Source organism: Xenopus tropicalis, chromosome 7, assembly GCF_000004195.4.
Source record: "Xenopus tropicalis strain Nigerian chromosome 7, UCB_Xtro_10.0, whole genome shotgun sequence".
Taxonomy (NCBI): domain Eukaryota; kingdom Metazoa; phylum Chordata; class Amphibia; order Anura; family Pipidae; genus Xenopus; species Xenopus tropicalis.
The window spans coordinates 27,074,238-27,101,420 of NC_030683.2; the positions used below are offsets into that span (position 1 = coordinate 27,074,238).

Consider the following 27,183-nt stretch of genomic DNA (forward strand, 5'->3'; position numbering starts at 1 on the left):
GAAAAAAAAAATGTAATTCATCATATAGGCACCCAAGGGCCAGCCTCAATAAAGCTGCCGCCCTAGGCACAAGCGATCGGTTCCACAACCAAAACCCAGCAGGCACTCATGGATCCAACAAACAGGCTTGTGTAAAAGAAATGCAAATTTTGCTATAAGCCAACAACATAAATAGCCTTACGCATTTTGTGCATCAAGCACTTAAGGTGGCCATACACGGGCCGACTATAGCTGCCGATATCGGTCCCTTGGACCGATTCGGCAGCTAATCGGCCCGTGTATGGGGAGAGCAGAGCGGCCTGGCCGACCGATATCTGGCCTGAAATTGGCCAGATCTCGATCGGCCAGGTTAGAAAATCTGGTCAGATCGGGGACCGCATCGGCTCATTGATGCGGTCCCCGATCCGACTGCCCCATTGCCGCCCACATAATCCGATCGTTTGGCCCCAGGGCCAAACGATCGGATTATTATTTTTTTTACCTAAATGGTCCCGATATCGCCCACCCGTAGGTGGGGATATCGGGGGAAGATCCGCTCGCTTGGCGACATCGCCAAGCGAGCGGATCTGCTCGTGTATGGCCACCTTTAATCATAGGCTGGGCGATCAGTTGCCTATATATAAATACAGCCCTAATCACAGGTGCTTGTATCTTGTCTTTCTCTTTACATCAACTGTCCCTTCCAAAGCAAGTCAGACACGTAGATATAAGCTTGGAAGACTCATTGTTCTGCAAACACTTCCCTTGGGTGTATACAAACAAACTCATTCATATGTAGATAAAAGAATAAATAGTGGCTCTGTTGATCAAACTCTTCTCCTGCCTAGGTTTTGTGCTCATTATGCCAGATTATGTTTTTGCAATCTGACCTTGTTTACAAGCAGTGGAACAATAGAAATCCCAACATAAATAACATCTTTGTGAAGGCCACTGTTTCTTTAACTATCTTGTTAAGTGCCTGCCTGACTCACTCTTCCTCTTTGCTCTTTTCCTCTGATTTGTGTATGCTGCCGTCACTGCTAGCACTGTTCCTTGTGCAATATTTGGTTACATTTTTATTATGGATAAACCTAGCCGTCAGTCATTTGACCTCATTCTGTTCTTCTTCTTTAGAAACATTAAATATATTGGGCAATTAAACCATGTATGAACATAGAGCATGATAATGTAGTTATACTCAAGGGTTTCTGTATGATCACAGTGTATTAGAAGCCTTTCAAACTCCCCCCCTCTGCTTTTCTGGTTGCCCAAATTGGACAGAGCACAGGCTAAAGCTGGCCATACACGCACCGATAATATAGTAGGAAACCTCGTTTCGTACGATATTCGGTGAGTGTATGGCAAGTCGGCGAGTCGACCAATATCGCAGGAGGCTGCTGATATCGGTCGACTCGCCGATCGGCCAGGTTAAAAGATTTTGATCGGGCGCCATAGAAGGCGCCTGACCAAAATCTGGCTTCAGCGCTGGATTGGCAGAAGGAGGTAGAAATCCTATTGTTTCTACCTCCTTACTTATCTGCCGTTTCAGCCCTGAACGGTGTGTGGCCGATTGTACGATCTTTTGTGCGACCGATGGTCGCACGAAAGATTGCAAATCGCCACGTGTTTGGCCACCTTAAGAACTGACCCAAAGAGGAGGCTTACAACCAGGAATGAGCAAATGAATCCATGTATTTTGCTTCATCAGAAAAAAAAACACTTTTTACGCTACAAAAAAAACACAGAAAAGACACCAATGTCATTATTATAAGTGACTTCCAAATAAACCAATTGGGCAGGAGCCCTCCCCAAGCCTTGCCCAATCTTCCTACTCGCCATGTTTGGAAGAAATTAGCCAGTGGCGTAACTAGTGAGTGCCAGGCCCCCTCGCCAAAAAACCTTGGGGCTTTGTGCATGGCAATTCCTACCCGGCTCCTACCTATGTCTCTCAGCCTGCAGGAAGGAAAGAGGTTGGGGAGGGGGGATTTCTTTAAAATCCAGAGGAAGCAGACCCTGCTGTTCCCCACAACTGCTTGCCTGCCTCTTCTATTGTTACGCCAGTGAAATTAGCGACATGGGAATGAAGAACAGTTGTAGCACAGTGGAAAGGAGCTTCTCTTACAATGTAGGGCAGTGTATCTGCTATTGCATTGTTCAAAACATCTTAACTACAATGTATTTTTGCCCAATACATTTGACAGAATGTTGGAGAAATCTAGCTGTTTTACAATTTTTTTTTGCCATGGGAAAACTGCCCAATTTTGACCTAACACATATGAATAGACCTAAATTACTGATACACTGAAGACTTAATTTTCACTCATGGCTTCGGTTGCCTTATATTGTGGATATTCCAGTCTATTTTATAGCAGATACTTATTGTTAACATTGCTGAAATTAATTTCAACTTGAATTTGATTTTTACATTTTTATTCAGCTACTCTGAAAAATGAGTCTTTTATCATTATGCTCTTTCTTCTTTGTCTCCCTCTGAATAAAGCTGGTTGCAGATGGCTGCCTTTCAGCTCTGAAATGAAGCTTAGAAATAAAAATTTCTCTATTTAGTACAAGATTTATTAATGACCTTTGTCTGCCTTTTTTTTCAACTCCTGAAACTGAATAGTTTAATGAACACCATGATGTAGTCAAACCTCCCGCTATATCTCGGGAAAGCAGCACAAGGAGAGCAATTTCATGCCCTTCGTTTGCTAAAGAACTGAACGGTCCAAAAAACCTCAGGAAACAGTTCACTAGTTTCCACAGTTCTATTCACATTTTCTCTACCCATCGTGTCTCTAAACTGCTGATCTTTAACCAGTGGCTTAACGCCGTTCTTGATGACTCTATTCTAATTATTCCTGGCTTTAAATCAAATTTGTAATATATATCTGTTTGTTGAATATATCTAAAGAAAGATAACCTCTTTAGTATCCTGATTCTTCTATAAGAGGCTCCATTATAGAGAGATATGGTAAGTATAAAATGGGGACATTTCTCAAAAAATTCACCAAACACATCGAAGGCCATGGACATTTTTTGCTGCATTTGTTCTTGCTCTAAATTCGAGTCAATGGGCATTTATCTTATGTTCTCAAGATTTTTTTGGCATACATGAAACCATCCCTTTTCTCAACAGAACTGAAATCCACATAGGGGTATATTTATCATGCTGTGTAAAAAGTGGAGTAAAGCATTACTGGTGATGTTGCCCAGGGCAACCAATCAGCAATAAGATTTAAACAGTTAGAAAACCAAAGCAAAGCATCTGATTGGCTGCTATGAGCAACATCACCAGTAATGTTTTACTCCACTTTTTACACCGCATGATAAATATACCCCTAGGTCTCTGTAAAACCACCATGCCCTGTAAAGCACTAGTTATTCATGCTTTCTATATAAACAATAAACTAGGGATGCACGGAATCCAGGATTCAGTTCGGGATTTGGCCAAGATTCTGCCCTTTTCAGCAGGAATCAGATTCGGGCAAATCCATGCTCCTGGCCGAACTGAATCTGAATCCCTAAAATCACATAAACACGGTCAACCCTTCTGTATCCAGTGTTCATCCGAATCCTTTACGAAGGCTGAATCCAAAAATAGTGGATCCAGTGCATCCCTACAATAAACACCCATTGTAATGTGACCATTCTGTGCTGCACTAGCTGCTGTATTTTACTACAAATAATGTGTAATATGTAATGCAAGACAGAATCCATTACACCATAATATATCAAGGCCAGATGTTTATTTATTTATTTTTTTTAATGCCAAGGTAAAAACCTTGGCATTAAAAAAAATAAATAAATAAACGAAAAAAAATTCTTTCCCCACTATTTACGATTATCAGTGACAACTGCAATGTAATCTATTGGGCATAATTGCTTGAATTTAGGGCTACTTAGAAAAGTGGCCCTGTGTGCCATTACCCTAAAGAACTGGAAGCTTTTATTCTTGAAGAATAAACCTGTATTCCACTAGAAACTCTTACTGCAGGGGAATGGGGAAATCTCAAAAACAAACAAAAAAAACTATTTACTTAGAGAACACAATCATTTAAGTTTGTGTAAAAAAATTAAACTAAGCTTTCTCTTGTTATTGATGTTTTGGTCTCCACATATCATATAGTCCTTGCAGAAAGGTAAGATTTGCTTCATTGGATTGTTATTTGCTTGTGACGGCACTTTGTTATGGACTGTGCTGGTTCTGTCACTAAACTGATGTACAGTATATACATAGTAAGCACTTAAAGCAAACGGTAAATGATATTAATAGAATGTTCTGATGTCATAGCATACCATTTATAACTTAAAGAAACACAAAAAAATCAAACCACAAATTAAAAAAAAATCACCACATTTACATACAGTAAATAAAAAGTCAATAACAGTCAATAACCAAGATCAGCCAAGAAAAATAACAACCAAGGTCACTGTAGGACACTAGTTTAAGTGAAGCTATGTGAGGGCAAACAAACCCCACATGATGATAAAACTCAGTTTGGAAGCCAATAAATCCCAAAGTGTAAAGGAAGAACCTTGTCAAACCAACAACAAATACACAGCACCTGACAGGTAGCAGCCAGAGGAGACAAAAGTGGCGAGTAAAGAAAATACATAAATACAAGCTCCAAGTTTATGTGAAATATTTAACACCCATATAACACGCAAATATTTTCAGATAAGAATGCACTCTCGAGATAAAGTTAAAGAGTATGAGATGTCACCTCAGAGACCTTTATAAAAGTACTCAGCTTATGACCTTGTGCTTTTATATGGTCATGGAACTCCTTGGTGACTGCTAACAGCCTTATAAATCATAGTAGAAGGTACATTATCCTCTCTCTCTATCTCTCTCTCTCTATGAATAAAACACAAAAAGAGACTTCTGCTCTTACTACACCTAGAAGAAAAAAGCCATGGTGCAAGCTAAGAATACTTGCCTATATATATATAAAAAATCTGTTGCACACAAGGGGCTTGCAAATAACAGACAAACTTTATTAGATCAATGTTTTAACCCTCTATAGGATCTTTGTCAAGGCCTTGTCAAAGAACCCAGTGATGACCCAATGATGTTCTTCTATATATACAGGTATGGGACCCATTATGCAGAATGCTCGGGACCTGGAGTTTTACGGATAAGGGGTCCTTAAAAATTATTTAAACATTAATTAAACCCAATAGGATGGTTTTGACTTCAATAAGGAATAATTATATCTTAGTTGGGTAGGAGTATAAGGTACTGGTTTATTAATATAAAGAATAAGGAAACCATTTTTAAATTATTTGATTAAAATGGAGTCTATGGGAGATTGCCTTTCCATAATTCGGAACTTTCTGGATAATAGGTTTCCGGATAAGGGGTCCAGTATGTATATATGTAAGTAATACACTCAAAACAACCATCTGGAAAACAGGAAACAAGATACAGATATGTAAGCAGGTAGAGCCACACTTTCTACAGAGCTATTATTTATGCCACGTGTTTGGTGGGGAACAAGAACCATGGGTTTCTACATCATAATTAAATTAGACTGATCCAATCCTCAACAAAAGATTTGTCAGTAATGAACTGTGTATGTAGGGACGGGAAGCTTGTAATGAGTTAAAAACTCAACTTTTTAGGGATCCCATAACATTTGCTATGATATCCTGAATCAGTGTGTATATATATGTATATATATATATATATAGTTCCAGTACTGGAAGCACACCACATACAGAGTGGTAATTGCCCGGGTGCTTATGCAGAAAAATACAAATATAAGAGCAATACAGGCCAGCACTCACGGGTCTTTGAGAAATAATATATCAAAATAAAAATTAAACAACAAAAAAAATTATGGCTACATGGTTTTTTATTGATCCGACGTTTCAGTTCCTAACAGGAACTTTCCCTGATGAAAGTTCCTGTTAGGAACTGAAATGTCGGATCAATAAAAAACCATGTAGCCATAATTTTTTTTGTTGTTTAATTTTTATTTTGATATATTATTTCTCAAAGACCCGTGAGTGCTGGCCTGTATTGCTCTTATATATATATATATATATATATATACTGTACACACAATTCCAAAATCTAAGAACAAAGGCAAATGTATAATAAACCACATGGTTAGCGGGACAATTAAATTGATGGTTATAAATTATATACAATAAAAATTAAATTAGATGGTTCAAAATCAATCAATAATCAACAATATTAATTGATGAATATTTATATAACTTTTATAACCTTCTTATATAACCTTTATAACTTTTCTGCCTAGCAAGAGTCACTGGCGCTCATTTATCAACACTGCAAAAATTGGCCTGGACACTGGCCCATGGCAACCAATCAAAATGTATCCTTTTCTATAATTGGTTGCTATGGGTTTCTGCCAGGTGCAAATTTGCCGAAATGACCCTGACTGATTAAGTTGGAGCCATTCACGTAGCCATAATGACAATATAAATCCCTGATGTTAGCCCTTACCTGAGCATTGGCTGCTTTGGAAATGGAGGCTGATCAGCATTTGGAGGTGGGTGAGGTTTTTTTGTCACTTGTTTATAAATATTTCTCGCGGTGACGCCAATCCACAGTACTGTACACAAGGTAGAATAGTGCAAAACGATTCCAACCTGCAGCAAAACAAAGGAATCAGAGACAAATCAGCCCAAAGCACTTTCTCCAAGGCTAAGCTTCCCATAAAAGGGAATTTAAAAAAAAATGCAGGGGTTGATGTTTGATAGATCTTCCCTTAAGTACAAAGAAAAATAATGCAGAAATGGCAAAAAGATGCAAAGTATTTTTTTCTAAGAAACACTTCATACATCAATACACTTCATACTTGATGCCATACATGTATTACTAACTCACAATTTCTTGCTTTGATGTCAAGTACTATTATTACAAGTACGGCATTGCTAGGTTTGCTCCGTCATATAACAAATGATATATGGCGGGGTTTAGCTAAATAGGGCAAGCAGGGAACATGAAGCTACTCCATGTTTGGTCCTTGTGAGGCCGATAATAAGATTACCAGTGCACACGTAATTCTCCTGCATAATGGATTCCTGCTAACAAAACAGACACAAGAAAGGTAAATGGGAGGGGGTTGTTTATCGGCAATCTAATTATCTGCTCTGATAGGACCAAACAGAGTAGAATCAGTTTCCATGTTTGCCTTGTTTATCCAAAGAAATAACCAAAAACATTTTTTTATGATTTAAACATTAGGCAAAAAGTTTGTTCTTTTCATTGCACTGATGTTAAACAGGGAGTAGACTGGCCCTGTAATGACTAATGAACCTGTTTGATAAAGGTAAAATATGGATTTGATATTACCATGGGGTTAGTAAGTAACAATTAAACTTTTGCCAGTTCATGGTGAAGAAAATGGACAAATGTATTGGATTTTACGCTAAGGTGCTTCTGGCATACTGTATCTCTCAGGGGAATCTAATGGAGTCAGGTACTGCTATACCCTATACTGCACTGACAGGTCCATTCCTACTAAATATAACTTTTATACTAATCTCTCATGTTATAAAAAATAACATCTGAAAAAGCAAAATCTCTTCTGCAGCCAAAAATGGCAGTTCAAGCATATACCAGACACTAACTATATTTGTTAGCTGCGTGTATGGGATATAGTTCCAGTTTAAATGTGCTGACTGGAATCCCTAGAGCCTACATGCTGAGTGAAAGCCTCACATCAATAATTGCAAATAAGCAGGAATATGGTCAATAGGCAGTAAAGGTAACACGCTGGCGCTAACCGCCGTATCTCTGGGAATTACAGATTACCATTTACATGCAAATTTGAAATAAGCAAAGGGATGCAGACTGTATTTACTAAGCAGTGTCAGTATGTATTTAACAGCGTATGTTTATAACTGTATGTATATAACACCGTATGTATATAACACCGTATGTATATAACTGTATGTATATAACACTGTATGTATAGAACACCGTATGTATATAACTGGATGTATATAACACCGTATGTATATAACACCGTATGTATATAACTGTATGTATATAACACTGTATGTATAGAACACCGTATGTATATAACACCGTATGTATATAACTGTATGTATATAACACTGTATGTATATAACACTGTATGTATATAACACTGTATGTATATAACTGTATGTATATAACACTGTATGTATATAACACTGTATGTATATAACTGTATGTATATAACTGTATGTATATAACTGTATGTATATAACACCGAATGTATATATCACCGTATGTATATAACAGTGTATGTATATAACACTGTATGTATATAACTGTATGTATATAACAGTGTATGTATATAACACTGTATGTATATAATGCTGTATGTATATTTCACCGTATGTATATAACAGTGTATGTATATAACACTGTATGTATATAACTGTATGTATATAACAGTGTATGTATATAACACTGCATGTATATAATGCTGTATGTATATATCACCGTATGTATATAACAGCGTGTGTATATAACACTGTATGTATATAACACTGTATGTATATAACACTGTATGTTATGAAATAACCCTGAGCAGTACAACATAGATCTGCTATATACTTCTGATGAGCCTATACCCCATAGAGGGTTTGTGAGTACCCAGTCACACTAAAGCACTATAACTAAGTGTGGGAGTTATAGTTTAACAAGAACATCTGCTTTTCTTTTATTTCCCCCTTTCTCCTAATTCGCCACAGGATTAAGGGAAGTATTCACTATTCAACATGTATACTTTGTAATCCTGAGGTTAACCATGCACTTAATAAAAGATTGTTATTTATTTCATATATTGAAAATGTTCCTTCTCTTTTCTTCTCCTTTAGTTGGGTGCACTGAGCACTGGTTAATGAGTGAAACTTAAAGCACTTACTGTATATACCAATGTGTTTAGAATTGCTACACTATGGGAGGTTTCTGTTCTGCTGCTTATCCCATAGCCTTTGGCGCTGAAGTTTTTTATGGTTTCACTGCTTTGAAGGATTATCTGGGAGTCCTACAACTTCAGTAGGGATTGGTCTGGACATTTATACATTCATTGTTTCTTTGATCAACTACAACTACGCTGGTTGCTCTTTTCACATTCGTAGAACATCCTATGACAAATGCTAATCCTGTAATCTAACTAAGCCATGTTTACTGAATCCCTGCTAGGAGGGTTGTCCCTGTACGACCGAACTCTTTACTGGGCCTTCTTGGCCCCAGGCTCCCCAGACACATCTATCTGGAGAGAGGATGGAAGGCCAAAGAGACAATGTCACCCCTTTCCAATAAATATATTAAAGGGTTTGCTAACCTCTGTAACATACTAAAAGTTAAACCACCCCGCACCCTCCTTTCAATTCTGCTAATGCACGCCAAGAAAGCTATAGCCCTCCACTGGAAATCAGACTCAGGTCCCACAATAACATTCTGGACAAATATACATGAGAAGGAATTGCCTTGAAAAATTCCAGAAAGTATGGGGTGACTGGCTAGACATAGAAGAATGAAGGTAGAGGTCCTACAGGAACCTGATATCCTACCATCTTTCTCTCTATCTCTATATAAGGCACTCCCCCCCATGGCTTTATACCAAAACCCTTAAGCATTGCACATACCACCCTCTCTATACCCCACTGGGGAATTGATATGCACAACTCAACGATCTATAACACAACATCATCTGAAATAAATACGAGGTAGACATATTTCAATGCAGAATGTCATGTTTATTGTTTATTCAGTTTTGTATTAAAATTAACCTTGAGAAACTTGTTCAACCATGATGACCAACCAATTTATGTATGTACACTATATGCACTTTTCTCAATAAACAGAATTAAAAAAAACAGAGTTAAAAAAAAAAAAAGGTGAACCACCCCTTTAAAGTGTAAACGGAGGTAGCCAATAACAAAGATGTGTAACTTGGATACAGTGGGTGTGGCTTCTGCCTAGCAATTAAAGGAAATAAAACTAGTAGGGGCTGTTAATCCTATAGGTCCCTACATAAGGTTTATACTGTACAATTCCATATTGATTTGGTTTCTGCTGCTGTTGTATTTTATCCCAATATCGCTGTTAATAACACATCGAACACATTCCTTTGCGTGAGAAATACTCCACCTTATGACACACCGCAGTGTAATTCAGTATAAAATCAGTATTTTTGAGTAATTTGGATAGTCCCACTACTTCAGTAAGTAGAGAGTGGTATTACAGTTGCTCTGCTAGAGTAAGCAGTGATGAAAACCTAGGGGGGTGCGGGGGATGTGGCTGGCAGGGACATTTTTGAGGGTGCAGGGACCCTGGGGTGGCAGCTCCGGTAGGCCCTGCACCCCCCAGCCCCACCCTGCTCATAGACTTAATCCTTATTGGAGGCAAACCAATCCTATTGGGGTTATTTAATGTTTAAATTAATTTTTAGCAGACAAAGAGATACAAATTACAGAAAACCTCTGGTCCTGGGCATTTTGGTCCCATATTTTGCCAAGGAAGCTGGAAATGTGAAATTTATGATGCCACCATTATGGTATGTCATTACTAACAATGTTGGTTCTATTATCTATGTCACTTAAAGAGCTAAAAGCTGTAATGCTCTTTCATAGACCTTCTGTATATATGTATACAGTAAATGTATATATCAGGATGTAGTGTGCACTGTATGAGCTAATTGCCTGGGTGCCAGCATCAAACCATATAACATCAGAAAACTGCACTTCTAGGTCTTGCAAAGTGAAAAAAGGGGTCACTTATCGATTTAACATTTTGGTTTTAGAAGAGAACTTTTCAAGGTTCAACCTTAAGAAAAGTCTCTGCTGAGAAAGGTCTCTGTGGTTCAATAGATTACTACTTTTTTTGCAAGACCTGTGAGTACAGTTTTCTATATATATACTGTATATATATATATATATATATATATATATATATATATATATATATATATAGGAAAAAATAGAGCACACCCTAATAATGATCAAATGCCCAGGGTGCTTGCAAAAAACAAGTATATATCAAGACAGTAAGCCGCACACACAGGGACTTTGCAGAAAAACTAAAATATTTATTTAGTGAAGATTTCTTCACTAAATAAATTTTTTTGTTTTTCTGCAAAGTCCCTGTGTGTGAGGCTTACTGTCTTGAGATATATATATATATATATATATAGTAATATATAATTGCAATATATAAGGGTTACAAAACAAAAATTGGATAGGAGGGCCCAATATATCCAAATGAATGTAGAATTTATTCTTTGCTTCTATGTTGTTTTAACAGAAGTTGTTTTTTTTATGATGGTTCCCTGTACAGTGTTACAGTGGTTTGAACTGCATTTAAAGCAGCTTATGAATGTTAATTGGAAATCCTGGTGCTTTATACGACTGCATGTTAACATTTCAGCATCAGGTGCATCAGTGGTCAGATTCTCATTCATCCGCCTCAGCAACATATCCCTGATTAAACATTTCATTCTAAAGACCTTTCCATTTTATCCATGCGCCTGTGAGTTTACGCTTGGTATATTCTAGTGCCCTTTAGCTGGCTCTAGCGGACAGATTTTATCTTTATTTTATTAGCATATGTTATATTTATAATAAAAATTCATGTGTTATTTCCCTGAGTGTAAGAAGGCTAGTGTGTAACTAGTGTGGGCGGATAAAGCAAAATATGAAACGCGTACACTCACTGTCATTTTTGTTATTAAAGCTAATTTTACAATAGTTCCTCATTATAAAAAATAATTTCAAAATCTTTTCTTAATATGACGACAGTCAAATGACAAATAAAGACTTGGTGAAATTCTTCTAGCTCCTGAAGCAATACAGACCCTCAACCAGAAACTGATACTGAAAGCATTGGGCAAGCAAATGATGGAACTTCCCGCCCCCCAATAAAGGACAACTAAAGCTTAACAAAGTAATAGGCTAGTAATGCTGGACATTATATTTTGGGCTTCTGTACCAGCCCAGTTAGCCCAAGGCTTCTCAACAGCTGCTCAGAGCACACTGAGCATGTGCAGTGCCACTGACACTCCTAAAACAAGTCCAAGATGAGGGGCTCCTGTGACAATTTTGAAGACCTTAATCATTACTGTTATGGAAGTGCTAAGTTTTTAGGCTGGGGCAATGAGTTCAGTATATAAATGTGGCATTTCAGGACATATTCATTTTTAGGTTTTAGGTCTCCTTTAAAGGGGAAGGAAAGGTAAAAACTAAGTAAGCTTTATCAGAAAGGTCTATGTAAATACAGCCATAAGCACTTACAGTAATGCTGCACTGAGTCATTTATCAAAAGAAACACAGGATTTCTGGTCCCCTTTTTTGTAAACATGATTTTCCAGTGTCTGACTTCCTCTGAGTCTGCACAGTTCTCTCCTCTCTCCCCTCTCCTGCTCCCTCCTCCCATAAGAATGCTAAGAACTCCCCCCTCTTAGGAATTTGTGATCTCAGCTATAACAGCTAGAGACTGCAAACAGGAAGCAATTGAAAATGTCAGCTGCTATCTTAAGCAATCGGAGAAAGCGTCTAGGGCTTTTTACTCAGGGCTGGTAATGCTTTCTGCAGAATAAATATAGTGTTCTAGGTGGCACTAATGTGGTGAATCTATTGGCAATAACATGCCAGAATGACTTTCCTTCTCCTTTAACACAGCTCTCAACATTGAACCATTTGTTACAAATAAATCCATCTTTCAGTGGGTGGAGAAAGGAATCATTACAATTGAAGATCTCCATTTTGCAAATACCCCAAGGAATTTTGAAGAGTTGAGTTAAAATATAATTTAGAGAAATCTTAAAAATACACATATAAGTAATTTGCTAGGTTCACACAGCCAAGGCTAGAAAAAACTTAGACACATAACCATTATGGAATATATTGTAAAAGGGGTTGGAGTGGTTGGGGTATTGTCTACAACTGATTTAAACTGCAACTGCTCAGCAATGAAAACCAAAAACTTCCAAACATATTAAAAGAGGGAGAACTCCAACATACCATATAAAAAGCCATAGCAAGATAACACATAGATAATATCTTATATCACAAAGCAGGGATCCCCAACCTTTCTTACTCGTGAGCCACAGTCAAATGTAAAAAGACTTGGAGAGCAACACAAGCACCATAAAAGTTCATGGAGGTGCCAAATAAGGGCTAAGATTGGCTATTAGGCAGCCTCTATGCACCCAATCAGCTTACAGGGGCTTTATTTGGTAGGAAATCTTGTTTTTATTCAACCAAAACTTGCCCCCAAGTCAGGAATTCAAAAATAACTCCCTGGTTTGGGGGCAATTAGAGCAACATCCAAGGGGTTGGGGAGCAACATGTTCCCCCCGAGCCACTGGTTGGGGATTATTGTCACAAAGAATAGCTAAAATCACAGCAAATTAACCAACACAATGCGGGCAAGGATGTGGCCAAGAATAATGATAGTACAATCCCTATGGCAACAAGTTTTTCAAATTAAATCAGACATTTTACAAAGCCACTTACTATAATAACTAGAATATGCATTGTTTCCATTTTTCAATATATACTTGAAATACAAATAAAAAAATGATTTTTTTTCTATGTGTAACTTTGGTTTGTGTGAATTTGTTCCATTTGTTTATGCATCAATTGTCATAGCTATGGGAAGGTTTTACTCCTTACCTGTTTGGGGTTTGTCCTTACTGCCACATGCCTATTGCTTGTGCTGTCGGTTGGCATTTGTGTTTTTTTAGGTCATCATTTGGGTCATCATTAAGTGGCACAGCTCATAATTAATAATGACTTTTTGGTTTCATAAAGCTGTGGCTGACTCTCATTCACTAATTATGGCCTTTGTGTCTTTGCATTGGCAGGTTATCACAGTAGCAGTACTTAATTAAGGGGAGGGATATCTCTGTATCTTCTCTCTACAGTCTTAATAGAAATGTCAAAATAGGACTACTGACAGGATGGTAACAGCTATGAAAAGAATAAATGGAAAGAGCAATCACAATTTGCTACAGCTGAGAAAGATTGGGGTGTTGAGGAATAACCATAGATAGCCAGATAGACAGACATAGATGATAGATAGATAGATAGATAGATAGATATAGATATATAGATAGATATATATAGATATATAGATAGATAGATAGATAGATAGATAGATAGATAGATAGATAGATAGATATAGATATATAGATAGATGATAGATAGATAGATAGATAGATAGATAGATAGATAGATAGATAGATAGATGATAGATAGATGATAGATAGATGATAGATAGATATATGATAGATAAATAGATAGATAGATAGATAGATAGATAGATGATAGATAGATAGATGATAGATAGATAGATAGATAGATAATAGATAGATAGATAGATAGATAGATAGATAGATAGATAGATAGATAGATAGAGAGATGATAGATAGATAGATAGATAGATAGATAGATAGATAGATAGATAGATAGATAATAGATAGATAGATAGATAGATAGATAGATAGATGATAGATAGATAGATAGATAGATAGAGGGATGATAGATAGATAGATAGAGAGAGAGATTTAGTCTTTTAAATTTGTAAGAGCATGTACTTTATTTTTTAAACACTGCACACATAAATACCACTAATTATTACAAACAGTGGTGCCCAGGAGAGTCCATTAATTTCATAGTTCATTTTTATAGGGACAAGTTGTATTAATCCTGGTGGTGCATCAATCATCGCTGAATTAGCCATGATATGGTCCATGGACTATTTGTTACAAGTGTTGCTGGGTATTTCTGAATACTCTGCATGCTACACTGAAGTTAATTCTGTATACATTTAATGAAATAACTCTTATTGCAACTGTCTCTTTTATTTATTTGTGTTTATTGTAATACTGTGTATTTATCTATTATCTTAATAACCCCCTCTACCTGTTTGTATTAATGTATTCTACTGTACAGCGCTGCGTACATAAGTAGCGCTTTATAGATAAAGATATACATACATACAAATGCCCCAACCCCCTCTGGGTAAGTGCCACAGAAGCAGGTCTGGAGCCCTTGGACCTGTTCTTTCTGCATGAATACAGGGCTGCCTGCATTAGTAAGTGATGTATTCATGGCCCCCCCCAGCCCATTTTCAGCGCAAGTTTGACAGTACTGGTGGCTACACAGAGCTCAGCATGCCCCCGGGGGCAAGTGCTTCTTGAATAAGCACTAAGGGCACAATCTTACACCCCTTAGTACTGTCTTCTAACCCTTTGCCACTTATCTCCACATATTCCATTTTCTAGTAACGTTTAAATAAATATCATTGCATTTGCAGTTACATAAGAATGAAACAAAAACCCCTCCGCTCCCCAAATGACAAACACGTTTGGTTTATAAACACAATGATTTATGAAAGAGATTATACAGAAAACATATCATTATAACTAAGTTGTTAGAGCACAATTTGCTAATGTCATTTGAAAATGAGAAACTGTTCTGCAACCTTCACCTACCTTGTTAATGCACTAAACAACAAACTGAGTATTTTTAGTTTTTGTGTGTGAGGACATGGAAGAATTGCAAGGATGAGGATGAGCCTACATTTTACCTAAAGCTGGCAAATGGCTCAAAATAAATATATTCTGTCAACTTACTTTTGCTATAAATTTTTCAGAACCTGGAAAAAAATAAAAAAAACAGTTGTAGCAGTACCCTACAGGACCTGTTATCCAGAATGCTCGGGACCAAGGGTATTCCGGATATGGTGTCTTTCCATAATTTGGATCTCCATACCTTAAGTCTACTAAAAAATCAATAAAACATTAATTAAATCCAACAGGATTGTTTTGCCTCCAATAAGGATTAATTATATCTTAGTTGGGATCAAGTACAGGTACTGTTTTATTATTACAGAGAAAAAGGAATCATTTAACCATGAAATAAACCCAATAGGGCTGTTCTGCCCCCAATAAGGGGTAATTATATCTTAGTTGGGATCAAGTACAGGTACTGTTTTATTATTACAGAGAAAGGGGAATCATTTAACCATTAAATAAACCCAATAGGGCTGTTCTGCCCCCAATAAGGGGTAATTATATCTTAGTTGGGATCAAGTACAGGTACTGTTTTATTATTACAGAGAAAGGGGAATCATTTAACCATTAAATAAACCCAATAGGGCTGTTCTGCCTCCAATAAGGATTAATTATATCTTAGTTGGGATCAAGTACAGGTACTGTTTTATTATTACAGAGAAAAGGGAATCATTTAACCATTAAATAAACCCAATAGGGCTGTTCTGCCCCCAATAAGGGGTAATTATATCTTAGTTGGGATCAAGTACAGGTACTGTTTTATTATTACAGAGAAAAGGGAATCATTTAACCATTAAATAAACCCAATAGGGCTGTTCTGCCCCCAATAAGGGGTAATTATATCTTAGTTGGGATCAAGTACAGGTACTGTTTTATTATTACAGAGAAAAGGGAATCATTTAACCATTAAATAAACCCAATAGGGCTGTTCTGCCCCCAATAAGGGGTAATTATATCTTAGTTGGGATCAAGTACAGGTACTGTTTTATTATTACAGAGAAAAGGGAATCATTTAACCATTAAATAAACCCAATAGGGCTGTTCTACCCCAATAAGGGGTAATTATATCTTAGTTGGGATCAAGTACAGGTACTGTTTTATTATTACAGAGAAAAAGGAAATTAGTTTTAAAATTCTGAATTATTTGATTAAAATGGAGTCTATGGGAGACAGGCTTTCCGTAATTCGGAGCTTTCTGGATAACGGGTTTCCGGATAAGGGATCCTATACCTGTATTAGATAAACTATCCCTGCACAGAAAATACTTCTTTTTTATTTTAAATGGTGGTAAGTGAAAATATTGATTAAAAAGTGAATTTGTCAAATGGGTGATAGAGAGAGAAGAAGAATTACATGGCTAGTAACTTTTCAACTTCAGCAAAACAGAGGGATCCAGAATTATTCAACAATCAGTCAAGTTGTGCTATCACAATTATTCCAGATAGCTTCTTCTAGAAAAAGCAGAAATAATATGAGATTTCTATCTGTGGAAGGTTGGGACCGGAACCATGAATAAGACTTTCCTTCCTATATTTCTGCTACCATTCTCTCTCGACCAGTTATAAATGGTGCATATAGTGGAAATAGTGAAAATATTTAAAAATCCACTCGTTCCCTCATGCTTATCGGGGCGGCACAGTAGGGCCAGGGAAGAAACCCTTTAAGAAAAGCATTTTGGGTGAGAAAATCTCCACCTCATTTGTAGGCAAAGGAAGATATCCTGGTAAGGAAACAAATTATTGCTCCTAAAATTTTCAATTTCATGGAATACTCTATAGGCTGAATCTGCCCACTGGGTTTTAAAGCATAGGGCAATTATTGATCAGATTCTAACAACAGACCAGCATCGCCCTTATTGGGGCTTATCCATGTAGTGCAGGGTTCTGATCAGCACAGGTTAAACCACGCGAGTGGATCCACATTTCCATTGAATTGTATGCAAAGTAGAGGGAAGAGGAAACACAATTTAGCTCATTCCAACATTCAATTCCATTTCATATTTCATACACACAGTCAGATCCAAACCACAGATTAGTGTAATTTTTTGGGGGCTTATCAGTGTAGTGCAGGGTTTTATGGTCAGCATATGTTACACCAAAATAATTGTCTCTGATCAAAAGAATTGTCTCTTGCGTCAAAAAGAATTATCTCTTGCGTCAAAAAGGATTTTCTCTTGCGTCAAAAAGAATTGTCTCTTGCGTCAAAAAGGATTTTCTCTTGCGTCAAAAAGAATTGTCTCTCGCATCAAAAAGAATTGTCTCTCATCAAAGGAATAGTCTTGTGCCAAAAAGAATTGTCTCTTGCGTCAAAAAGGATTTTCTCTTGTGTCAAAAAGAATTGTCTCTCGCATCAAAAAGAATTGTCTCTCATCAAAGGAATAGTCTTGTGCCAAAAAGAATTGTCTCTTGCGTCAAAAAGGATTTTCTCTTGTGTCAAAAAGAATTGTCTCTCGCATCAAAAAGAATTGTCTCTCATCAAAGGAATAGTCTTGTGCCAAAAAGAATTGTCTCTTGCGTCAAAAAGGATTTTCTCTTGCGTCAAAAAGAATTGTCTCTGGCATCAAAAAGAATTGTCTCTCATCAAAAGAATAGTCTTTTGCCAAAAAGAATTGTCTCTCATCAAAAGAATAGTCTTGCGCCAAAAAGAATTGTCTCTCGCGTCAAAAAGAATCGTCTCTCGCGCCAAAAAAAATTGTCTCTCATCAAAAGAATAGTCTTTTGCCAAAAAGAATTGTCTCTCGCGCCAAAAAGAATTGTTTCTCATCAAAAGAATTGTTACACGCCAAATGTATTGTTACGTGTCAAAAGAACTGTTGAGTGACGATTTTTTTGACGAGCAACATTTTCCCCATTTCACAAATTTTTCAGTGAAGCGAAACAGGACAGATTCAATCATCACTACTAAGGAACCCTTATTTCTATGTAAAGTTTAGGGACTCCTGGAAAGAAAACCTAGTTCCGCTCCCAACATTACATTTTCTCACATGATAAAGAGTTTTAAATCATTCTGTACTTGCAATATAGTCTGTAACTCATAAAAGAGTTCATCATTTTCTTTGAAAAGCCAAATATCCATAGCAAAAACCTAAACATACAAAAAAGCAAAGGCAGTAACGCAGAAGAGAATCTAATTCCCACTTTGCGCACTACCCAGCTGTTCTTTTCAAACAACTCTTCTCTAGGATAATATAATCTTTCATACAAAGAGATAATCTTCTTTTCAAAACTGGTGTGTGCAAAACAACAACAAATAGAAAGGGCCTTTTTCTGTGCTAAAAGCTGAAATTAATATTGCAATAAATTTTACTTGTTATGGAACTGCCATGTAGGAAGCATAATAGAAAATAACAATCTTACTCTATATGGAGTTTTTATGGACATGTGTTAAAATATGGCACCAGTTCTACAATGTTTTATAAAAAATGAACATAAGAAAAAAAAATATAGAAGTTCAAGCACCATGGAAACCAGTATGTTGGAAGTATGTTCCATGTATGGATGCACAGGAAACAGAAAAAATAATAATTGAAGGGGGTGTTCACCTTTCAATTAACTTTTATTAAGATGAAGAGATTGTTTTTTTAATTATTTCACTTTTTGTTCAGCAGCTTTCCAGTTTGGAATTTTAGCAGCTATCTGGTTGCTAGGGTCCAAATTACCCTAGCAACTAAGCAGGGGTGTGAGTGAGACATTGAAATATGAAAAGAAGAAGGCCTGAATAGAAGTTAAGTAATAAAAAGTAACAATAACAATAAAATTGTAGCCTCACGGAACAATGTTTTTTTTTTGGCTGCTGGGGTCAGTGACCCCAATTTGAAAGCTGGGAAGAGTTGGAAGAAAAAGGGAAATAATTCAGAAAATATAACAATTTAAAGGAGAAGGAAAGGTAAACACCAAGTAAGCTTTATAGAATGGTCTATGTAAATACAAAAGAAACACAGAATTTCTTGTTCTTTGGTATCAGACTTCCTCTCTCAGAAAAATCCTTCATTCCAGTGCCAGAGTCTGCACAGCTCTCTCCTCACTCCCTTCTCCTGCTCCCCCTCCCATAAGAATTTATAAGGATTCACCCCCCCTCCCATCAGAATGTGTGATCTATGTAACCAGTCCCTAGAGTTGAAGCATGGAAGATTCTGAGACTGAGCTAAACTGGCTGCTGCTATTGTAAACAAACAGAGGGAGCTTCTAGGACTCTTTACTCAGGTATGGTGAAGCTTTCTGCAGAATAAATATATTGCTCTAGGTGGCACTAATGTGGCTAATCTATTGGCAGTAAAATGCTAACATTTCCTTTCTTCTCCTTTAATAATAAATAATAATATTCATATATTAAGGTGGCCTTCCTTCCTTATAATAAGTTGTCCTAAGTTTGATACTTGTCTAGTAACCTATAGCAACCAATCAGCAGGTAGCATTCAGTGGTCAGCTGTTTAATATACTGTATAACAAAGGTTCAGGGTACTTCAATGGCATAACTGTGAGACACAGGGAGTGTGACTAAAAAAAAAAAAGTCTGGGGGTGCAGCTTTTGCACCCGGGCCCATGGTTCCCTAGTTATGCCACTGGGGTGTTTGCAACTAGCTCTATAGAGAATTAATATCATCTAGGCTGTTAAGGTTGAGGCTACAGGTGTAAAGCTACTTTAACTGCTAATCAGGATGGGGGTTGCTGTGTTAATTTATTAAATCTGATTAAGAATTTTTTTTTCTAATAGAACGCAAGCAATTAATTAATGGCTGACCTCATACAGCAGGACTATGTTGTTTATTTACATATTAAACTGTTGTAAGTGAAGCGAAAAGAGATGTGAAGGGTAAGAATCTTTCTCTCAACTCATTACATTTCTGTTTCTTACAGCTGAAGGGCAAACAATACAACTGCCCCAATTGCAGCCCTTTTATTCTTCCCAACTAGTTTAACGGTAGTAACGAGAGAATCTGCCCTTCAGAGGGTTTGGCAAATTTGCAAAACTTAGGGGCACATTTACTAATCCACGAATCCGAATCACGAATGGGAAAAAATCGGATTGGAAACGAACATTTTGCGACTTTTTTGTATTTTTTGCGATTTTTTCCGTCGCTGTCACGACTTTTTCGTAAATTGTCGCGACTTTTTCGTATCGATCGCTCGTAAACGGTGGCAAACCTTTCAGACTTTGCATGATTTTGGAAGCCTCCCATAGAACTCAATGGCACTCTGCAGCTCCAACCTGGCCCAAGGAAAGTCTCCCATAGGGCTCAATGGCACTCTGCAGCTCCAACCTGGCCCAAGGAAAGTCTCCCATAGGGCTCAATGGCACTCTGCAGCTCCAACCCGGCCCAAGGAAAGTCTCCCATAGGGCTCAATGGTACTCTGCAGCTCCAACCTGGCCCAAGGAAAGTCTCCCATAGGGCTCAATGGCACTCTGCAGCTCCAACCCGGCCCAAGGAAAGTCTCCCATAGGGCTCAATGGCACTCTGCAGCTCCAACCCGGCCCAAGGAAAGTCTCCCATAGGGCTCAATGGCACTCTGCAGCTCCAACCTGGCCCAAGGATAGTCTCCCATAGGGCTCAATGGCACTCTGCAGCTCCAACCTGGCCCAAGGAAAGTCTCCCATTGGGCTCAATGGTACTCTGCAGCTCCAACCCGGCCCAAGGAAAGTCTCCCATAGGGCTCAATGGCACTCTGCAGCTCCAACCCGGCCCAAGGAAAGTCTCCCATAGGGCTCAATGGCACTCTGCAGCTCCAACCCGGCCCAAGGAAAGTCTCCCATAGGGCTCAATGGCACTCTGCAGCTCCAACCCGGCCCAAGGAAAGTCTCCCATAGGGCTCAATGGCACCCTGCAGCTCCAACCCGGCCCAAGGAAAGTCTCCCATAGGGCTCAATGGCACTCTGCAGCTCCAACCCGGCCCAAGGAAAGTCTCCCATAGGGCTCAATGGCACCCTGCAGCTCCAACCCGGCCCAAGGAAAGTCTCCCATAGGGCTCAATGGCACCCTGCAGCTCCAACCCGGCCCAAGGAAAGTCTCCCATAGGGCTCAATGGCACTCTGCAGCTCCAACCCGGCCCAAGGAAAGTCTCCCATAGGACTCAATGGCACTCTACAGCTCCAACCCGGCCCAAGGAAAGTCTCCCATAGGACTCAATGGCACTCTACAGCTCCAACCCGGCCCAAGGAAAGTCTCCCATAGGGCTCAATGGCACTCTGCAACTCCAACCCAGCCCAAGGAAAGCCTCCCATAGGGCTCAATGGCACTCTGCAGCTCCAACCCGGCCCAAGGAAAGTCTCCCATAGGGCTCAATGGCACTCTGTAGCTCCAACCCGGCCCAAGGAAAGTCTCCCATAGGGCTCAATAGCACTCTGCAGCTCCAACCTGGCCCAAGAAAAGTCACGATACTGAAGCTTGAATGAATCTGAAACTTTTGTACTCGGCGCGACGGCTACGAAAAAGTCGCGACAATTCGCGCAAGTCATAATGGCTACGAAAAAGTTGCGACAATTTACGAAAAAATCGCAAAATACCGATCATTACGGAAAAAACGCATTCGGGCGCTTTTCGGACGTTCGTGGATTATTAAATGTGCCCCTTAGAGTTAAAATTGGCAAAACACATTGAAGTCAATGGGCATTTTTTCACAGTGCCTTTTTATTTTTTGTGGTAACCTTTTCTGTGCAAAATACATTGGAGTCTATGAGCATTTTTTTGCAGCTACTTTTGGTTAAAAAAAATCAATAATCCATAAATAAGAATAAAAATTTGCATTTTGCACTGTAATATTTTTCATTAGACAAGAAGTTTTTTCATCAAACTAGAAGTTTTTGCCATTGTGCATGTTTAAGACGGGCGAGAAGATGGCTTTTATTGTTAGCCTGAAAATAATTATTTTTTTCATTAGTTTTATTACACATACTGTGCACTGGCCCAAGCTAAAATATTCTTAATCTCTATCCTACTGTGGCATGGGGGCAAAGGGTCTGCAAAAGGCAAACTTATTTGCAATGTTAATATTTATTAAAAAAAAACATTTGCCCATTAGTGACTTACATTACATTCCCCCATTCTAGTTTTAGGTCTGGGCATTAGGTATGAAACATTGGGCCTGATTCACTAAAGGGCGATAAAAATTATCGCACGCTTTTTTGCGTTAAAAAACGCAAAATAATTTGCGCACGTTTCACCATAGTATTATCGCGTGCGATCGCCATTTTCGCATGGGTTACTAGTTTTACCGCATGCGTTAATTTCCGCCCTGAAAAGAATACGATCGCATGATTCACAATAACTTTAGCGCGCTAAATATTGCATTCGGCTATGTGAAAATTAATACCTACTACAGGCAGGCGAAAAATTATACAAAAGTACAGTAAATGAGTTTTTTGCAATAAAATATGGACTTACAGTGTTATTTATTCAAGACTGTGTTTCCCCTAGAGTGACGCAGCCGCCAGTTTGCAGCGAAATGTTCATTTTTAATACAGTAATTTTCTGCAAGTATTGGCGTGTATGGCTAACATGGCGTGCGTTCATTTGCGCGACTATTTATATTTGGCTACAAGTGATGAAATGCTTCGCCAGACATGGATTCGCAGCAAATTTTTGGACGTGCGTTGAATTTTTTCGCGGCGGATTTTTTCATGCGTTTCGCAAAACAATCCGCCAATGGCAAAACGCATGAAAAAATTCGCCACGCAAAAATTCACCGCACATCCAAAAATTGATACAAGCGTCAAAAAATAATAGTCACAGCAACAATTTTTTTGCCCGCACAATATTTTTGCCGTTTCGTGGATCTTTCGAAAGATTTGCTAATTTTTCACTAAAGAAGCCAGAACACATTTGCTCATCACTAGTGGCTACTATTTATAAGCATCTACTATTTATATGCTACCATTTATATGTGGCTAATATTTATATACACCATTTATATGCGGCGACAATTGTTATACACTATTTCTAAGCTACCATTCATATGCGGCGACTATTCGCGGGCGTAATTTAGCACATGTACCAGCAAATACCGCATTGAAATAATCTTCGCGAGTTAAATAACGCATGCAATATCGCGCGTAAAAAAGCGCGAGTATGCTTATAGTGAATCGTGCGAAAAATCGCCAAAATTAAGACACGGTAAAAATTTTAGCGCACAATAAAAATAGCGCACGTTTTATCGCCCTTTAGTGAATCAGGCCCATTATATGAAGCGATGAGCGAATCTGTTCCGTTTTGCTTCAGTGTAAAATTCGCGAAACGGCGAAAAATCGGCGAAATGCATTTGCAGCGCATATTTTTTGTTGTCCGCGGCTTTTTTTTTTGTCCAAGGCTTTTTATACGTAACCGGGCCCAATTTGACCCAGCCGTGCCCATTTTGACACAACTTTTTGATGTGTGACAAATTTTTCGCAAAAGTTTCGCAAATTCACAAATGACAAAATGCGGAAATTCGCTGCGAATCCATGCTTGCCAAAAAAAATTACTTATTACTAATAAATTGATATTTAAGTATTAAAAGTATTTAAAGCAACCAGTCAATAATCTGGGCTGGTGAGAAACTGGGAAAAAATCTGGTGGGCCCAACAACCAGACCCGAACCCTCGCTGATCACAGAAAACCTGCATATAAGTTGCACAAGCGGGGCGAACGGTAGCAGCGAGGAAGCAGGGGAAGCTGGGAAGTGGCAGCCCTGGTCGACCTCACACACCCCAGTCTGACCCTGCCCAATAGGCTCTTATGCTGGAATCTAAGAACGTGATTATTCAGTTTTCGAAATGGGACTTCAGAAAAATATTGTAATTGTCATTTTTTTCTCTTGATCACTAGCAAAAAACTGTACTGCATTTATCCCAAATGAAAATCACATTGTTATATTAGTGTAACAAAAGTAAAAAGAGGTTTTGGGTGGATGGACATGCTTTTTAATGATGAATGATGAGGTATTATTGCTTCTATTAAATGACTAAAGCCTACGCTGTGGCTTTTATGAGAATATGTAGGTGGTTGCCATCAATCCTACTGTACCAAGTGAGATACATTTATAGCATTCTACAAATACAGTCTGATAAATACTGTGCATATTTGTTTATATTCTGCAATAACGTCTACTTGAAATGAATAACAAACTGCAGTTTTGTGAGGTAAAAAAATGCCACTGCCATTACAAACATTTTCATTTAATAAGGTATATATTTTCAAAATATCTACCTATGAAGGTGGTCTTGTACTTCAATTTCCCCTGAGCAGGGGGGCTGCCAACCCCGTGCTGGTGACAGCCCACACTGCCCCCATGACTACAAACAAGTACAGGTATGGGACCTGTTATCCATAATGCTCGGGACCTGGGGGTTTCTGGATAAGGGGTCTTTCCGTAATTTGGATCTCCATGATTAAGCTATAAATCATTTAAATGTTGAATAAACCCAATAGGCTTGTTTTGCCTCCAATAAGGATTAATTATATCTTAGTTGGGATCAAGTACAGGTACTGTTTTATTATTACAGAGAAAAGGGAATCATTTAACCATTAAATAAACCCAATAGGGCTGTTCTGCCCCCAATAAGGGGTAATTATTTCTTAGTTGGGATCAAGTACAGGTACTGTTTTATTATTACAGAGAAAAGGGAATCATTTAACCATTAAATAAACCCAATAGGGCTGTTCTGCCCCCAATAAGGGGTAATTATGTCTTAGTTGGGATCAAGTACAGGTACTGTTTTATTATTACAGAGAAAAGGGAATCATTTAACCATTAAATAAACCCAATAGGGCTGTTCTGCCCCCAATAAGGGGTAATTATATCTTAGTTGGGATCAAGTACAGGTACTGTTTTATTATTACAGAGAAAAGGGAATCATTTAACCATTAAATAAACCCAATAGGGCTGTTCTGCCCCCAATAAGGGGTAATTATATCTTAGTTGTAATCAAGTACAGGTACTGTTTTATTATTACAGAGAAAAGGGAATCATTTAACCATAAAATAAACCCAATAGGGCTGTTCTGCCCCCAATAAGGGGTAATTATATCTTAGTTGGGATCAAGTACAGGTACTGTTTTATTATTACAGACAAAAAGGAAATCATTTTTAAAAATTAGAATTATTTGTGTGCAATGGAGTCTATGGGAGATGGGCTTTCCGTAATTCAGAACTTTCTGGATAATGGGTTCCGGATAAGGGGTCCACTACCTGTACAGTGCAATACAGAGCTACTGTGAGTGTCCCTTTAATTTACATGTCAAAACAAAAGTTAATAGAAAGACACGCACATGCCCAAGGCGTATTGCCAGTCTACTAAGCAAGGGCTATGAGTTAATTCTAAAGTTCTCAGCTTGGGGAATGAATGTTAAAAGATAACTAAATAAATATACTTTCACCTCTTAATATTTCTTCTTTCCATAGGGAAAATAAAATAATAACGTGCAGTGGTCTTTAATGGGCACACACTCAGCCGTTGCTAGTTATGCAGTAGGAGATGCAAAGCATGTTTTTCATTTAGTTCATTATTCAGATGATTTTATAAAAGTGACCTTTCAAATAAAAATACATATTCATGAAAAATTTTCATCCTCTTTGGAAAAAGAAATACATAGAAAATACATAGATGATCCAGATTTTATGTTTTTATGTACATGTATGTATTGCTTTTTGTCTGCTTCTGTTTCAGCATTATCCAGAATGCTTGGGACCTGGGGTTTTCTGGATAAAGTTCTTTCTGTTATTTAAACACCATTGGTAGTGATGGGCGAAATGTTTCGCCAGGCATGGATTTGCGGCGAATTCCCGTGTTTCGCCATTGGCGGATTGTTTCGCGAAATGGATTAAAAAATTTGCAGCGGGAAAATAATAGCCTCGGCGGACAAAATAATAGCCGCGCGTTGAAAGAATAGCCGCGAGCAACAAAAGAATAGCTGCGCGACAAAAGAATAGTCGCGGGTGACAATTTTTTTTTGACGTGCTGCATTTTCGCTGTTTCGTGAATCTTTTGAAAGATTCACGATTCGCGAATCTTCTACCTCCAGTAAAGATTAATTATATCTTAGTTAGGATCAAGTACAAGGTACAGGTAAGGGATCCATTATCCGTAAACCCGTTATCCAGAAAGATCCCAATTATGGGAAGGCTGTCTCCCATAGACTCCATTTTAATCAAGTAATTACAATTTGTAAAAATGATTTACTTCTTCTCTGTAATAATAAAACAGTACCTTGTACTTGATCCCAACTAAGATATAATTACCCCTTATTGGGGGCAGAACAGCCCTATTGGGTTTATTTCATGGTTAAATGATTCCCTTTTTCTCTGTAATAATAAAACAGTACCTGTACTTGATCCTAACTAAGATATAATTACCCCTTATTGGGGGCAGAACAGCCCTATTGGGTTTATTTAATGTTTAAATGATTCCCTTTTTCTCTGTAATAATAAAACAGTACCTGTACTTGATCCTAACTAAGATATAATTACCCCTTATTGGGGGCAGAACAGTCCTATTGGGTTTATTTAATGGTTAAATGATTCCTTTTTCTCTGTAATAATAAAACAGTACCTTGTACTTGATCCCAACTAAGATATAATTACCCCTTATTGGGGGCAGAACAGCCCTATTGGGTTTATTTAATGGTTAAATGATTCTCTTTTCTCTGTAATAATAAAACAGTACCTTGTACTTGATCCCAACTAAGA

At 37.9% G+C, this 27,183-nt stretch overlaps 1 protein-coding gene across 1 annotated transcript in view; it reads right to left on the reverse strand.

Annotated features, from left to right (window-relative positions):
- Window positions 1-27,183, reverse strand: part of adgra1 (adhesion G protein-coupled receptor A1) — a 426,613-nt gene that overhangs the window by 22,649 nt on the left and 376,781 nt on the right. Inside the window, exon 17 of the mRNA XM_018095935.2 lies at window positions 6,455-6,600. Within this exon, the coding sequence (XP_017951424.2) occupies window positions 6,455-6,600 (146 nt within the window). The remainder of the gene's footprint in view (window positions 1-6,454; window positions 6,601-27,183) is intronic.